Source organism: Dicentrarchus labrax, unplaced genomic scaffold (assembly GCF_905237075.1).
Source record: "Dicentrarchus labrax unplaced genomic scaffold, dlabrax2021, whole genome shotgun sequence".
Lineage (NCBI taxonomy): Eukaryota > Metazoa > Chordata > Actinopteri > Moronidae > Dicentrarchus > Dicentrarchus labrax.
In genome coordinates, this window is record NW_026136722.1 from 10,203,484 (window position 1) to 10,218,022 (window position 14,539).

At 38.6% G+C, this 14,539-nt stretch overlaps 2 protein-coding genes across 4 annotated transcripts in view; one reads left to right on the forward strand and one right to left on the reverse strand.

Annotated features, from left to right (window-relative positions):
- Positions 1 to 352: 352 nt before the first annotated feature.
- The window catches only part of LOC127356303 (5-hydroxytryptamine receptor 3A-like), a 32,070-nt gene continuing 17,883 nt past the window's right edge, over positions 353 to 14,539 (reverse strand). For 2 of the 3 annotated variants that reach the window (XM_051387939.1, XM_051387938.1), the window contains 8 exons: positions 3,676 to 3,821; positions 3,091 to 3,135; positions 2,905 to 3,011; positions 2,648 to 2,817; positions 1,793 to 1,908; positions 1,261 to 1,471; positions 1,020 to 1,169; positions 353 to 914 (listed from right to left, as the gene is read on the reverse strand). In XM_051387939.1, coding sequence (XP_051243899.1) covers positions 658 to 914; positions 1,020 to 1,169; positions 1,261 to 1,471; positions 1,793 to 1,908; positions 2,648 to 2,817; positions 2,905 to 3,011; positions 3,091 to 3,135; positions 3,676 to 3,771 — 1,152 coding nt within the window. In that variant the 5' untranslated portion in view covers positions 3,772 to 3,821 and the 3' untranslated portion in view covers positions 353 to 657. Of the gene's footprint in view, positions 915 to 1,019; positions 1,170 to 1,260; positions 1,472 to 1,792; positions 1,909 to 2,647; positions 2,818 to 2,904; positions 3,012 to 3,090; positions 3,136 to 3,675; positions 3,822 to 3,931; positions 4,344 to 14,539 lie in introns of those variants that run through there. The other variant, XM_051387940.1, reaches the window with a different exon arrangement.
- LOC127356304 (inward rectifier potassium channel 16-like) lies at positions 6,579 to 11,640 on the forward strand. Its single transcript, XM_051387941.1, has 2 exons — positions 6,579 to 6,759; positions 10,470 to 11,640. The coding sequence occupies exon 2, from the start codon at positions 10,492 to 10,494 to the stop codon at positions 11,638 to 11,640; it is 1,149 nt and encodes a 382-aa protein (XP_051243901.1). The 5' UTR covers positions 6,579 to 6,759; positions 10,470 to 10,491.

Consider the following 14,539-nt stretch of genomic DNA (forward strand, 5'->3'; position numbering starts at 1 on the left):
TCCACTATGAATTCCCTGCAGATTACTTTAGACACACCTATCAAGCGAGTGTAAAGGAGTTCAGCAGGCCTGTCTGCAGTGAATGAGTCAACCACCAGGTGGCAACAAAGGACCATCAGAGTTAAGCAGATTATGTGTCACATACATTATTTCCTCTGTCCTTTGCTTGCATTTAATATATGTGCGGACATTTAGCACCTTATTCCAAGGATTAGAATCCCTTAAGAATAACTTATTGAAATGAACAAGTCCGGAAGAGGTTGTGCAACACTGGAAAATCCTCAAGAATAAAATCTATTTTAGTCGTGTGCAGATGTTCTATTTTTAAACAATCATCTCATTAAACATCATGTGGTGATAATCCTTTATTTGTTTGTTTTTCAGAAATATGCTAACTCACATTTGTAGCAGACATCGAGAGACAAACTATGAGTACAAATGATATTTGACATAATGAATGAGAGGTTATACACATGTAACAAATGTAATAAATGTGTGCTGAAATAGTATCAACCTTTAAATCTTTGCATTTGAATGTTGAATTTGAATGAATGAGAGCGTATATAACTATCTTAAATTTGTAATTTTATGAAGAATAGCTCAGTTAAGTTTTTTATAAGATAGTGGCATGCATTAATACGCACTGAGCCTGTTTTATTAGTACCAGAAAGTAAAATGGTTGATTTCGCATTCATAATTTACCATTACATAAGTCATTGCAGAAAAGTATATAGTGCCACCAATGAAATAGAGCCAGAAAAATATCTTGTCCAGTCTGCTGGCAAACTGCTCATATTGCTCACTTTTCAGCAGCTTTGCGTCAAAATCTTCCAGGAAGTCAACCACCTTTCTGAGCATCCGACCGTGCTCCTCTGAGGCACTCAGCTGAACGACACTAATGTCAGCTTTGGCTTCTGTAGGGGTTGAATAAGCAATCAGAGCAGGTCATACAGTGTGTTTTGTCAAAAGAAAATCAAAGTACCCTACTTAATATCAAAAGTATTGCAGTTCTTCCTCACCCTCATCCTCGTTCTCTTCCTCTTTCTTTGGGACTGGGCCTTTGGTGCAGCAGGAGAAAATAATGCTGCCGTCTTTGGCCAACCGTGTCAGCACCAGGGACACCAACATGCTTAACACCAGCAAGACCAGACATACACAGAAGTGGGTTCCTGCAGCACAGACAAACGGTTAGTCACTCAAACTTTGATGCTGTTCGTATAATTGGTTTGTGCATGAGTTTCTGCATGAGAGCTGACATACGGATGATGGGGCTGCACTCGCCGTCTCCAGGGAGCTCATTGTTCAGGATGATGAGGAACATGGTGAAGCTGAGCACCAGAGTGACCTTGAAAGAGTTGCGTTCACCGCCTCCCAGCGGCAGAGCGAAGCTGACCACGTCAGCCAGGACGATCAGAATGCTGGGCAATAGTAATGTTATGAAGGGGTTGAGATATTTGATGCTCAATTTCACCTGAGGAGTAAGACAGAAGAAATGTATGTTCAGTATGTGGGTAAGAATAGTGAAGTGTTGTTTATTTGGGCAATTTTCAGAGGGAATACGAAGAGAACACCTCATCTAGAATAATTAGATTTACTTTCATCATTGATTGCTCTAAATTAATCAAATTGTGTGTTTTATATTTCTCAACTAATCGTTCTAACCTCCCCCCCGTGTCACAATCACACAAGTCAGCTGCTGTTCTTCAAAGCTAAATACTGTAATGTTAATGCAAAAAAATTGGCAGATCATTACTTATATATAAATGACTGTTCCACATGTTCATAAACTTACCATGATGTAATGGTGGTCAAGTCCTTGAGTCAGTAAGTTCACCTCAGTAGTTTGCCAGTCTCCATTGGTTTTATTAACCAGATACACAACATCCAATGACAGCATTGTGCCACATCCTGAAAGAAATTAAGCCTTCTTTAGAAGAGCACTCCTCCAATATAGCATTGCAGTCCTAGAGTCATTGTGGACAGAAAAATCGATGCAGGAGAATCAGAGATATTGTCTTGTTTATTTCAGGTATACATCTTGTCAAACCTGGTGCCTACACCCCCTGAATACTCCATTTTCAAACTTGTGGTCTTCAGCCTCCAACTTTGCCTCAAGTGACATCACCTGACTGTGTTTTAATATGGACCCTGGAGATTGAGCACGTCTGTAGCCAGCCTCAAGTGGCTGTTCGGGGGAACTGCATTTTTTTGTTTGCGTTGGCTTCATTTGCCACAGAGGTTGCCGCTTGCTCCGTAGCTGCCAGTATTTCTTCTTCCAAAGGATGCTGATTGGTCTAGTACCACTGTACCACATGCAAGCCTGGCTCAATGGATTCTCTATCATGATTTTATTTAGTCCAGTTGCCTCTCAAGGTAAATTTCAGTATTGTTTGCTCTGAATTTATGTCAGTTACACACATTTAGACAGCTGAATTATGGTTATTATGGTTATGGCTATGCTTTTAAACAACTGGAAAACCCACTTTTAAAAGCATAACTGTAAAACCCCGCCCAACCTCCACCATAACCATTCATGACTGAAGAAGATAAATCTTAACTTAACACAGATATGTAAAAATAATTAAATTAAATTAAAAAAAAATAATAATACTGTGTAACATTTGTATTAGTGAGTTGCTGAGCTCACCATAATTGGACCAGGTATGGAGCGCGATAGGGCATGCATCAGCAGCGAAGGGATAGTTGAAGAGGTTGATTTCACAGTTCACCTCTGCATTTATGATCACATCGTGCATCAGTCTGCCATCACTGAACACCAGCAGATCACGGGAGCTGTGCTTCATGGTTGTTCTTATTCTACGCAGGTGAAAGACAACAGATGTGTCAGATGAAAGTCAAGATGGATTCAATTTGTGATAATAGCTGTAAACTCTTTTGACTGACCCATTTGTCACATGGAGCTCTGGGGTCCAGACTTTATTTACGGGCAGGATCACATTATCATATGGGTAAACTGATGTGTCCCATGCCAACTCAGGATCTTTCCATTCCTGTGGTTTAAAATTAGAATGAATGCGATTGAAACATACTCTGTTCCTTTTTGTGCATTTATAAATACTTGAAGCTTACAATTGATGCTTGCAGACGACTAAACAGGCGGAGATTCTTTGTGTCCTGTTAAAAAAAATATCAAAAATGTGGTTAGGAAAAATATCAACACTACTGGAGTGCTGGTGGAAATGTTATAAGCAATAATCTGTGTCTTTGTGTCTGAATATATACGTGAGATAAATAAGGTTTAATATGTTTTAAGGCATCCGGTATGCATTTTACAAATGCAAAATACATTCTTAACACATCTTCAGCAGGCTTACAATAACACAAACATATAATGAAATATAATAAAAGACCAGTGGTGAAATGTTACTTAGTAAGTGCATTTACGTAAGTACAAATTTGGGGTTAGAGCTACTTTACTTTCCATTTTATGCAACTTTCTACTTATTAATTTTCTACTTATTACTTTATACTTATTACTTTATACTTACTCCACTACATTTCAGAGGTAAGTATTGTACTTTTAACTACATTTGTATGAAGAATACATCTTCCAACAATGTAAATTGTAAATGACTGCCAAACAGAATAATATATATAATTGTAATTTTAATGATTTAAATGATCAAATAAAACAAATCATAAAACAATACTTACAACTGCCAGGGTTTGGTACTCAATGAACGGCACCTCAATCTCATGGGTGCAGTCTTCATACTGTGGCTGAGACAAAAGTTCTTTCTTGATCAACATTTCAGCAAGACAACGACGACTTTTGCAGTCGGAGTCAGCATTTCCACATCCTGGAATTAGAGATGAATGTGAACCAGAGCTTTAAATATTTTCAGAAATACCTCTGCCAGTCTACTAGAAACTAGAAAACATTGTTTTGTGAGATAAAAGGTACACTTACCTACTGTTAAAGTCAGTAAGATTACTGCTTTCCACAGACTGTGTGTAAGAAATATTTCTGACTGCATCTCCACAGGAATGACACTATTAGTTTCACATATGAGTAATAATTGCAGATTAACTGAAAGCCGTGTTCCAGTTTTGTACCATCCCTTTCTTTTGCTCCTTTCTTTAGATTTCAGCTTGACATGAAACTTAAATAGGCCTGTCTGTGACGTTTAACCACATATTTACCACGTAGGCTCACTACAAGACAACATGACTTAACCACAGTTGTGTGTGAGAATACCATCGCGTGATTAATTACACTGAGAGTACATCTTATCCTTCAGTCATCTGTGTAAACACTAAGAGCATAAATGCAATTACTGTCACTATCTATACCTGCCAGCACATTCAGGTAGCTCCAGCTGCTATTTTTCATCATGGCTAGCCAATGCAACTTTGCATTACAATGGCACTGCATGACAGTGAGCTGAGGCAGTCAATAAAGGAAACATGAGTTTACCCTCAAAGAGCCAGTTCTCCCAGTGATGGATGCAGGACAAATACTTGCAGCCCTTTGACTACACTGTGGTTTCAGTGCAGTCAAAGGGCAGGCTTCTCTTCTCACAGAATGGCCATTAAAAAAACAATTTGTTTTGACAGCTGGATTATGAATTTAGGCTTTATAGATTTAGCATTTTACTTTTGACAATATGACTCACAAGCTCATTAGCTTATGTAATATTCAACTTATTTAACTTTGATTGCACTGTATTAAGATTTCTTTTTAAGTGTCATATGATGTAGTGATGGGGTGTGTCATCATTATAACCTATTTATAAAACAGAGCAGAAGTTGTGCCATGGTCTCAAGTGTCTCAAATAAAAGTTATAATTTAAGGAATTCAAGTGAAGTGGCTTATGAATAAGGAAAAGGGAGTTTGCAAATAGTTTAAATCCTTTATCCCCCTGGACTATTAGACCATTGAGAAACAGGTGCTTTATCTCGAATATGCATGTTCCATACCTGAATGACCTGATCATTATCAGTCATAGATGAGATTATTCTGGTCTCAAATATGTCAAACAAACAACACCCTTCACTGTTTCAAAAGCCCCCTGGGTGCGCAGGCTGCCTCCCTACTCAAAACCCTCATCCTCCTGGTTGCTGTGTTTGACTCCTCCTTCTGGGCCACCTTGTGATTACTAGGAAAAAACATGTGCATGGTTGTTTTCCTTTATACTTCAGTTTTTTTTAAATAAAAATATATAGCCCACGATTTACAGTTGTTTTGTTTCCCAGTACTGTGATTTGAAGATAAGTAGCAGCAGGAACTGGTGAGTATTACTATGATTCCTATAACACAATTGTATATAGACTGTAAATTGCAAGCTGTATTATTAAGTGTTACTGAAACACATTCTTTACATTCTCGGCTCGTATCTTTAAATCAATGTTCTCTCACCACATAAAGCCCATGGTCAATGCTACTTAGATGCTCCTACCCTGTCCCATCCAGCCAATTAGATCACATTTGGAAACATCAGCTCATTAACATTGCACTTTGCCCTTAATTTCTCCAAATTATTCCTTATTACACCTTCCTATCTGAGCTCTGATAGCTTCCAATGGCTCCAATTCAATGCCAGCTGAAGGCCACTGTCTCACTTACACTGATGTGGTGAAATGACTTTCTTGCTTCCATTCCACATAGACTTGATAAATGTTTCCTTACTTCACAGTAACAATTATTTGTCTGGTCAAGATTCTCTGTTAAATACTTAAGTAGTTAAAATGTAATAGTTTTGACTCATGAGGTATACTGTGCGTCATTATATGTAGACCTATTTGGCTCACTGATCCTGAAACTGTACATTACAGATTGTTGCATGATCGTGTTGTAGTACCACACGATGCAGGATACTTAAATCAATAAATACACCAGTCCTGTCACATGTATGGGTATTATTATGTAATACTAATATGTATTATACTATTAATATGTAAAGGAAGTACCACTATTTTCTGTCTGTGGTTTCACTTGTTCATTATATAGTTGCTGCCCGTAAATGACAAACTGATGAACTATTCTTTCTAGGTTATCTCTCAGAGGAATGTTTCTTATCTTTATATTCACACGTCATCTTAAAAACCCAATACATGATGAATCCGGTAGGTTTCAGAGGGGAGGGAGGTCATGTTCTATTTTTAAAAACACAACAAGGTTGTTTTGGTGCTGTCGACCTCTATCTAACAGCTTTGGGTGCTCTTATGACTGCAATAAAGGTGGTTTAAAAGTTAGTGTGTCCTGGCGGTTCAGCTGTGATCTCTTGTCTTATCAGAACCAACTGAGGACACCTGAGACAAAGAAAATCCTCTCCAATGACAGTGTCTGCACCTTATGTAGCAAAGGTTAACTTTCTGTCTAATGAATCACGGAAATCCGAAGCAAAATGACTCAAATATACATAGCTGCAAAATAACCTGCTATAAATCATAAGTATTTCTCAATCTGTGGAGGATTATTTAAGTTGCACAATTTCTTTTTCGTCATCTACCAGCAACAAACAGTAAGGAGGACATCTGATGTTTTTTTCCGGAGGAAGCTCTAAAATATTCCATAGGTCATAAATTCTTCCAGATTGTCCAATAAGGTTTCAGAGGGAAGTGATTGCTGGGATATCAGAAGAAAATGGGACTTTGCCGCAGAACCAGGCCAGCCCCCAACACTCTGATACCAACTGAACTCAGAGGTTACCTCCACTGTGGCAACACAGCGTCCAATGCTTGGGAGAACTGATGGGCTTATGTGACACCTGACAATCTCTAATTTCTACTCTGCAAGTAAGTTGAATATTGAAATATGCCATGTCTGCTTTTTATAAGTATTGTGGTATGCTGAAGACTTATTCAAAGTGATAAACAAGAATTCTGTCATGGATAAACCTTTCAATTTCCTGTTCCGACAATACAACAAAATTGGCTTTGGCTTTCTACAAAATGTCAGACATTTTGAGAGAATAGTGTGTCAAAGGTTTAACTAAACTAATTTCTAAGTAGCTAAAAGTTACTAAATAATTGCAATAAAGTGCAGAGGAATAGATACAAAATTCAACATATTACTACTTCAAGATATCAGCAGGGAAGGAAAATAAGGATAATAAATTAACTAATTGATAAACAAATGTGGTCATTATATGAGTTTTGCCAGAAACTGAAGAAACATAAAGAAATATATTACACCCATATTTTGGTTTGTATCTTTTCCCTTAGTGTTTTTGCTGTGAATCCACATTAAATATGGGGAAACATACGTGCTTTAGCAAATGAACTGCATTGTTTGGAATTTAAAAAAATATATGATCAAGGGCATACAAGTATAACGCCTCAGATAACGAAACATAACTCAAAATAATTCCTCAAACATGGAAACAGGTTATTCTGTAGGATTTAATTAAGAAAGACTCCAGCTTATTGATCCGTTATACTCATAGAGTATCTCACAGAAGTTAAATATGCATAAAACATAGATAAAGTAAGTAGAGTTACATGTGTGCAAAAGGTAAAGAAGTAGAGATAAACAAACCTACAAATGATAAAACCACCATTTCTTAACAGATAAGCTAGTCTTGGTTATTTCCCCTGCTCCTTTCGTGCCATGTGTCATGTGAATCCTGGAGGGTGGGCGCGTCATACCTCTGTGAACCCTGATTGTCCTGTAACCTGTTCTTGTCCTTCACCATGGACTTCTGTGATTGCTGTGTAGAAATCAGGCTGCAACTGTCTGAAACCTGTGACTCTGCAGTTTATAAGTCAAGTATTCAATTGCTTATGAATGCATGTTGACTTGGTAACTTGTTGTTTTTCTGTGTTGTTCTATACACATTTATCAAATTCTGTCACCACTTGCTGCAGCATGCAAAATTATTTTGAGCCTTTACTGAAACACTTGAAGTTGGTTTGAGTTGGTTTTTTTTTTTTTTTAGTAGTGTTTTGCTCTTAAAGGTCTCAATCTTTGACTTTTTAGAATATTTTTGTACTCAGTGTTTACCTGCCAACAGGAGCCCATTTAAACTACAGTAACATCTTATTTGAACTGACATTTATCTGACTGACAGGAACACTGTGTGTTTTACAGACTGCACTTGGCACTACTGCGCAAACACTATAACCAATAAAGCTTACAGGTACCCACAATAGTTTAGCAACGCAATTACATTACAGTAAAAGTAAACTCTTGAAAAGCCATTTATCATACCTGAGATAAACATCAGCTACGTGTTCTCAGGCTCAATTAAGCAATAAAAACTCTTGATAAAAGTCTGACAGACTTCTTGCAAGGAAGGACATAGCTTTAAAAACATATTGATCAATGAGTGAGGTTACTCGGCACTGTGTACTCATAACATAAGCTTGATAGTGTGCCTTTCATCAGTGACAACTCAAGCAGCTGTCAGATTACAAAAGTGTAAGGAAGTGATAAAAAATGTTCTGACTTTAGTGTATTTTATCTGTTAGTGAAAGGGAGGTGGTGTGGTTAAAGATTGACATTTCAGGTAACATTTGGAGGTGGTTGGAGGATAATAATTTACCTTCATGAGGACAAAAGGGATTAATAACTGCACCAGACTGAGGTCAAGGTTTTGCCTAATTAACTGATACATACTTTCTTTCTGGAGTAAAGACACAGATGATATAAACACTTTCATGATGACTGTTTTTTTCTTTTGGCTATACATTTTTGTCCGCACAGGGTTGGAGCAAAATATTGATACTGATTCAAAGTACCATACATTTGTTGGATTTCTCTAAGCTGTGAGTTTTATTGTCAAAAGTCGGCTGACTGTTCCCTGTTTGACATTGTTCTGGGTCACGTCTGGGAGGCAACAGACTCAGAACTAAAGAGATAAACCAAACTGATTAAAAAAGAGGTTCTTCCCTGTGGGAAATAGATTTCCCTGACTCAAAGCCTTAATCTTGTCAGATGGTCATGGCCAAATCTATATATATCACCATGGGCTAAGATCAATACCTGAACAAGGTCAAGATTTAAGGACTTGTGTTGGAGCTTTCGGTGTATGAAGGACAGAAATATAAAGTGTGTCAGGCTCACGTCAATAAAGCTTGCATGAGAAAACAACTTTACATTTGCAATATTTTTTTCTTTTACATATTATGTCAAAATTTACAAATACTTAAAGAGCTTAAATTATTTGTGACTAAGGGTTGATGACACTAAAATCTATTGTTAAAACCGGAAAAGGAACATGAGCATTAAAGGACAGAAAGTCTCTTTTAAGATTAATATCCAGTGACTAAAATGAATATTAACACGATTAAAGGTACTATATAAAATGTAGTCCAAGTTGAGTAAAATGTACATGCATTCAACAACACAACAAATGCTGTGGATGTAGCTTTCTGAAACCTAGGGGGCACATTGGAGAAAAAGCAGCAACATGTGATTCTTGAGATATATATACATATATCTGCAAAACAGCAGCAACTGATAAAAGTAAAAGACAAATAGGAGTTGTTGTTGATTGTGAGATCAATCGCCACCCATTTTGCTTGAACAGATTACAAAGATTAGCTGGCTGATATTCTAGGCAGGGACAGCAATTCACTTCTGGATATAGATGGGAAATAAATATGTTTTTGTACAATTGTACAAAAGTTAAAAAATTAACAATTCCACGTTCTTGTCAGCACTGACAAATCCAGGGTGCCCTAACAAATCAAAACAACATTAAATGCTCAGATAGATACATAGAAAAAACAATAAAAAGGTAAGATCCAACCACTCTGAACCATTCACTTAACACAAGCGAGAGATTTCTGTGAATACAATAAACATAATTTGCTCCTGGGTTTGTTTTGAGCCCTCTTACTGTATTAAATGTACATATTAAAACATTTAAACTGATGTTTGAATATATTGTATTGACCTTGCATGTTCTTATGCTTGGTTTGTGGTGTGTTGAATAATGGAATTTAAATTTGTCTCTATAATTTCTATAATTGTTTAATACATTTTTACCTAGAGTGATCACAACTGTAATTTATGCAGTAGCTCAAACACTTCCACACTGAATGTCAAATGTCAATAGCTCTTATTGAGTGTTGGAGTATTTTTAACATAACAAGCTGAATGACAGAAATCCTCTTCATGATTACATGTGGCTATATTGTAGAGATTAATGTGTTTATTGAGAACGTTTAGCACAACTGATTTGGACAGTGTCCAGTGACCTGTAATGGAACTTCTGGTAAATAATCAACCAGTAAGAAACTCATTCTCTTGAAGTACATTTTTCACACCAAGAGCCGGGCACCACTCAAGTCATTTGCTTCAGATAGCCTGAGGCTCAGATTGACCGAGGCTGCTTGCTCAAACATGAAGGGTTCAGCTTAACAAACAAGTCTGAAAGCCTTTTACATTTTAGCCACATGTAATGAGTAAAATGCTGTCCTTACTTCCCATGAGTTCACTTTGTCACGTTATTCAACTTTAACTTGACAGCATATTCTATTTAATCTCTGTCTTTCTACAGGATCCTGACAGGCTTGGTCATAATGAGTATTGAAAGGGGCGAGCAGGACACCATTGATACCCACTACACTACAATCCACACACTGGGCAGGCAAAATGAGGGCAGGCGGCTACGCTACATGCAGAAAGATGGCAGGTTCCCTGTGGTTTTCCAGAAAACCCCTGGAAACTGGAGCCCATACCTGATAGACATATTCACCACTCTTGTGGAGAACCGCTGGAGGGTGATGCTCCTCATCTTTTCCCTCTCTTACATTCTCTCCTGGCTCTTTTTCGGCCTGTGTTATTGGCTCATTGCATATGTACATGGAGACGTTGACAATGTAGATAATGAACCCTGTGTGGACAATGTGCGTGGCTTTACAGGAGCCTTTATGTTCTCAATGGAGACCCAGGCAACTATTGGATATGGCTTTAGGGGGATGACTGAGAACTGCATTGTGGCCATTATTGTAGTGACGGTTCAAGATGTATTCAGCTGCCTCCTTGACACCATTATTATTGGTATTGTTCTTTGTAAAATGGCATCTGCTCGTAAAAGAGCTCAGACGGTGGGTTTCAGCAGCTGTGCGGTGGTCAACCAGCGAGACGGGGCTCTGTGTCTGTCATGGCGACTTGGGGACTTCAGAGGTAATCACATCCTGGAGGGTGTTGCCAGGGCCGTGTTAGTCCGTTATGTGAAACAGCCACTGGGGTCTATTGTGATGTCATACCAGGACCTGGACATCCAGGATCGAGACATTGTCCTCGCCACACCAGCCACCATTATTCACAAGCTGGAGCCTGGCAGTCCCCTCTACAGCCTGGGCCCTGACGACCTGCTGGAGGACAACTTTGAGCTGGTGGTGTCTTTCACCTACACAGGTGACTCTACAGGTATGCTCCACCAGACACGAACCTCCTACACCTCAGCAGACATCCGTTGGGGTCAACGCTTCCAGGACATGCTGAAAGTGGGTAAGAGGCGCTACAAGGTGGACTATGCTCTGTTCAACGAGACTATGTGGGTGCCGGTGCCCCTGCTCAGTGCAGAAGAGTGTGACAGGGGGAGACGTCCTGCAGAGGGTCCACAGTCCCAAAATCCACTTTTTCCATCAGTCAAGAGAAACGGACACGCTCACCAGATGAATCCCAATGTCAGTGGAGAGGTGATGCAGCAAACATGTTTGTAGCTTAAACAACCAGAAAAATATACATTATAATACAAGGTGGATTCATCCAATAATGCCAGTTATGAGGGATGTGATGGGATGGGCTATATAATAATAATAAGGTGTACTCTTGTAAATATATTTATATGTGACTTTATATCCAGTGTTTTTTGTTTTTTTTATGCTTTAGATGAATAAAATCAATGACCACAAATGTAAGTCAAATAAAAGTTGCTCTGACCTTGTAAAACTCTGAAACATGAATTACAGTAACAACACCAATCACATGATGCCATCGCTTCAGTGAGTCCTCTTTGCAGCTCCACGCCGCCACCTTGTGTTCACTGAGCACACTCACCATCACTCCAGCAGTGGAGGATTATTTTGGAGAGCCCTAGAGTGCTCCACACTCCCCAGTAGGCTGTATTGCTTGATTCTTATAGAGAACAGGAAAACAATCCACATATGAACACCAATTATAATTGATTAACTATGGTAGTTTTCAGCGACTCTGGAGATGTTTTTCCACCCCTGTTTTAAGTTTAAATGTCAAGTTCTGTAGCGTCCCTTTGATAACAAACGGTCTTTAACTGCACTCACAGATAATGTAAACCCTCTGTGCGGGCTCAGACCCCTCAAACAGGCGCTGCAGCTTCCTATTGGCCGCCGCTGCCACAGGGGCGGGGTTAGGCACACGTGTTTTTAAAGTCTGTCTTTGCAACGACAAACATCTTCTTCAGTATTGCTGGAGAGGGTTATGGCAGAATTGGCTGCGCCAGGTGGGAAACTAAGTGAACACAACAAAAGAGCAGCAGGAATCAAAAAGGACGAAGTGTGCATATCTGGCGCATATGGGACTTTTTACACCAAAGGCACGGCAGATTTGCGCTGCAAGGACCAACAGGTAGGTGTAATAAGCGGGACAGATTTATCTCTGATTCTGAGAGTGATGAGGAGGGAAGAAATATACCTGCACTCTGCAAAAATCTGATGTTTAATCTCTCAGCAAAACACTAAAACTCATAGTCCTGTAATAAGAAATGAATTTCAACTCTAAAAGAAGGCTGTTTCATGCGTTATAATGTAGCTTTAAACATCTCAAATCTTAGTATTCCGTTTTATTATTATTGTTTATTATTATTATTGTAATACATTGCCTATTTCATTCATCTGTCATTGGAGATTGCAGGATATTGATGATCTGCTTTGCCCCTGTCCTTGATCTGAACTAAACTCTAGCTCATGATGTCTGTGCATGGTTGAATTTTGTAACACTATACTGACCCTGTAGAGTAAAAATTATAAAATATGAAGAAACAAATAAATAAAAAAACAATATGTGACATTACTGTTGTGAGTGTTGTGAAAACATATAAAAAAAAATATATAGCATCTGCTGAATGACCGGCCATAGTTATTGATTTGTGTAATGATAACTAGAGCAGCTTTATGTAACCAGTTTCCATCTGCCTCAGCTGTTCGCTCTAATTGAAACCACATGCAAAACAAACAATCACAGGTTGTGCAGCCTCTGGAAGCCTTGGTCTGTCACCATGTACCAACCTGCAGTAATAAGTGATGTGATATAGTGAGCAGGTGAAAGCTCAGTGAGAAGGAACCCAAAAAAACACAGAGGAAAGAGAGGGACCTCAGTTTGTGCTCAATGTCAGTGCATCAGCACCACAAAAGTTAGAGGTCTGATCCGTGCTGGGGGTCACCTATGTTAAAAAATGTATGCACTGTTAACTGCAGTATGAATGTATCACACAGATGATCTCCCCCATCCTCTTGATCTTAACTTCTCCCCAATCATGTAGTCTTAACTATGTGCAGCCAAAATACTAAAAATTAAAAATAAAAGAGATGACTGAATGACTTGTATGTACATGTGGATATTGTGCGTGTAATAGGGACATGGTCTAAGTTTACTGTGGCAAAGTCAGTTTCACAAAAAATGTAACTCTTAATGGATGGGTGCAACATTTTCATCATCACATATAAATTCCTAAAATCCAATGAGAAAGAATTCTGGCATGCTCTGACCTGTGAATGAATGGAGCCCTATATTCCCAGTAGTGTGCGTGACAGGTTTCTATTTCTAGTCGAGCCAGCAGTGACATCATTTGTTGAGAAAAACAAAGACAATGCAGGGGGATTTAGGACCACTTCCTGCACATCTCATCCCAAGTTTATTCAGAATATGTACTGAAAATGGCCGCTAAACTTTATTCTTCACTTTGTCTCATACAGTTGTGATCCACAGATGAGACACAGTCAAAAGTGGAGTTGGGGAGTTATTTTGGCACTAGCAGAGTATGTCTGGCTGACCATGGCCTTTTGTAGCCTGTGGTGTTGCATTTTAATGGACCTTTCAGGCCACACACACCAAGTCAATAGCTTTTCTAATTTAGCTGTCCTTGTTGCTCTATTACATATGACGCAAGGTTACTGTTGCTTTCAGAGAAAGAGACACATCCTCTCTGAAAAGCTGCAAGGCTCATTAGATATTGTTACATGATGAAGTGGTGCAAACTGTAGTTGTGAATTCATTTTGGCTATGCATATGTACATGTTATTAAAACGGTGTACTCAATAACTGAGATTTAATAACATTATATGCAATAATTTATATTATTAAATGCATGGAACATGATTAATCTGTATGCATTGTTGTCTCACATATGTCTGTGTATGTCTAGTTTAGAGACACATCTGCACAGAGCTGCTACTTGTATCCTTGCTCCAGCAGCTCACTGGATTTACACGAACTTGATCTGTAATTTGACTCAGCTCTGCATGGACTGACCTGCCTAATTAATACTTACATTAAGCAAGGGTAAACATCCTTTCCCACTTTGTCAGCTATCTAAGTGCTTGAATAATATTTTTAATCTACCACTGATAATGCATGCACAATGCA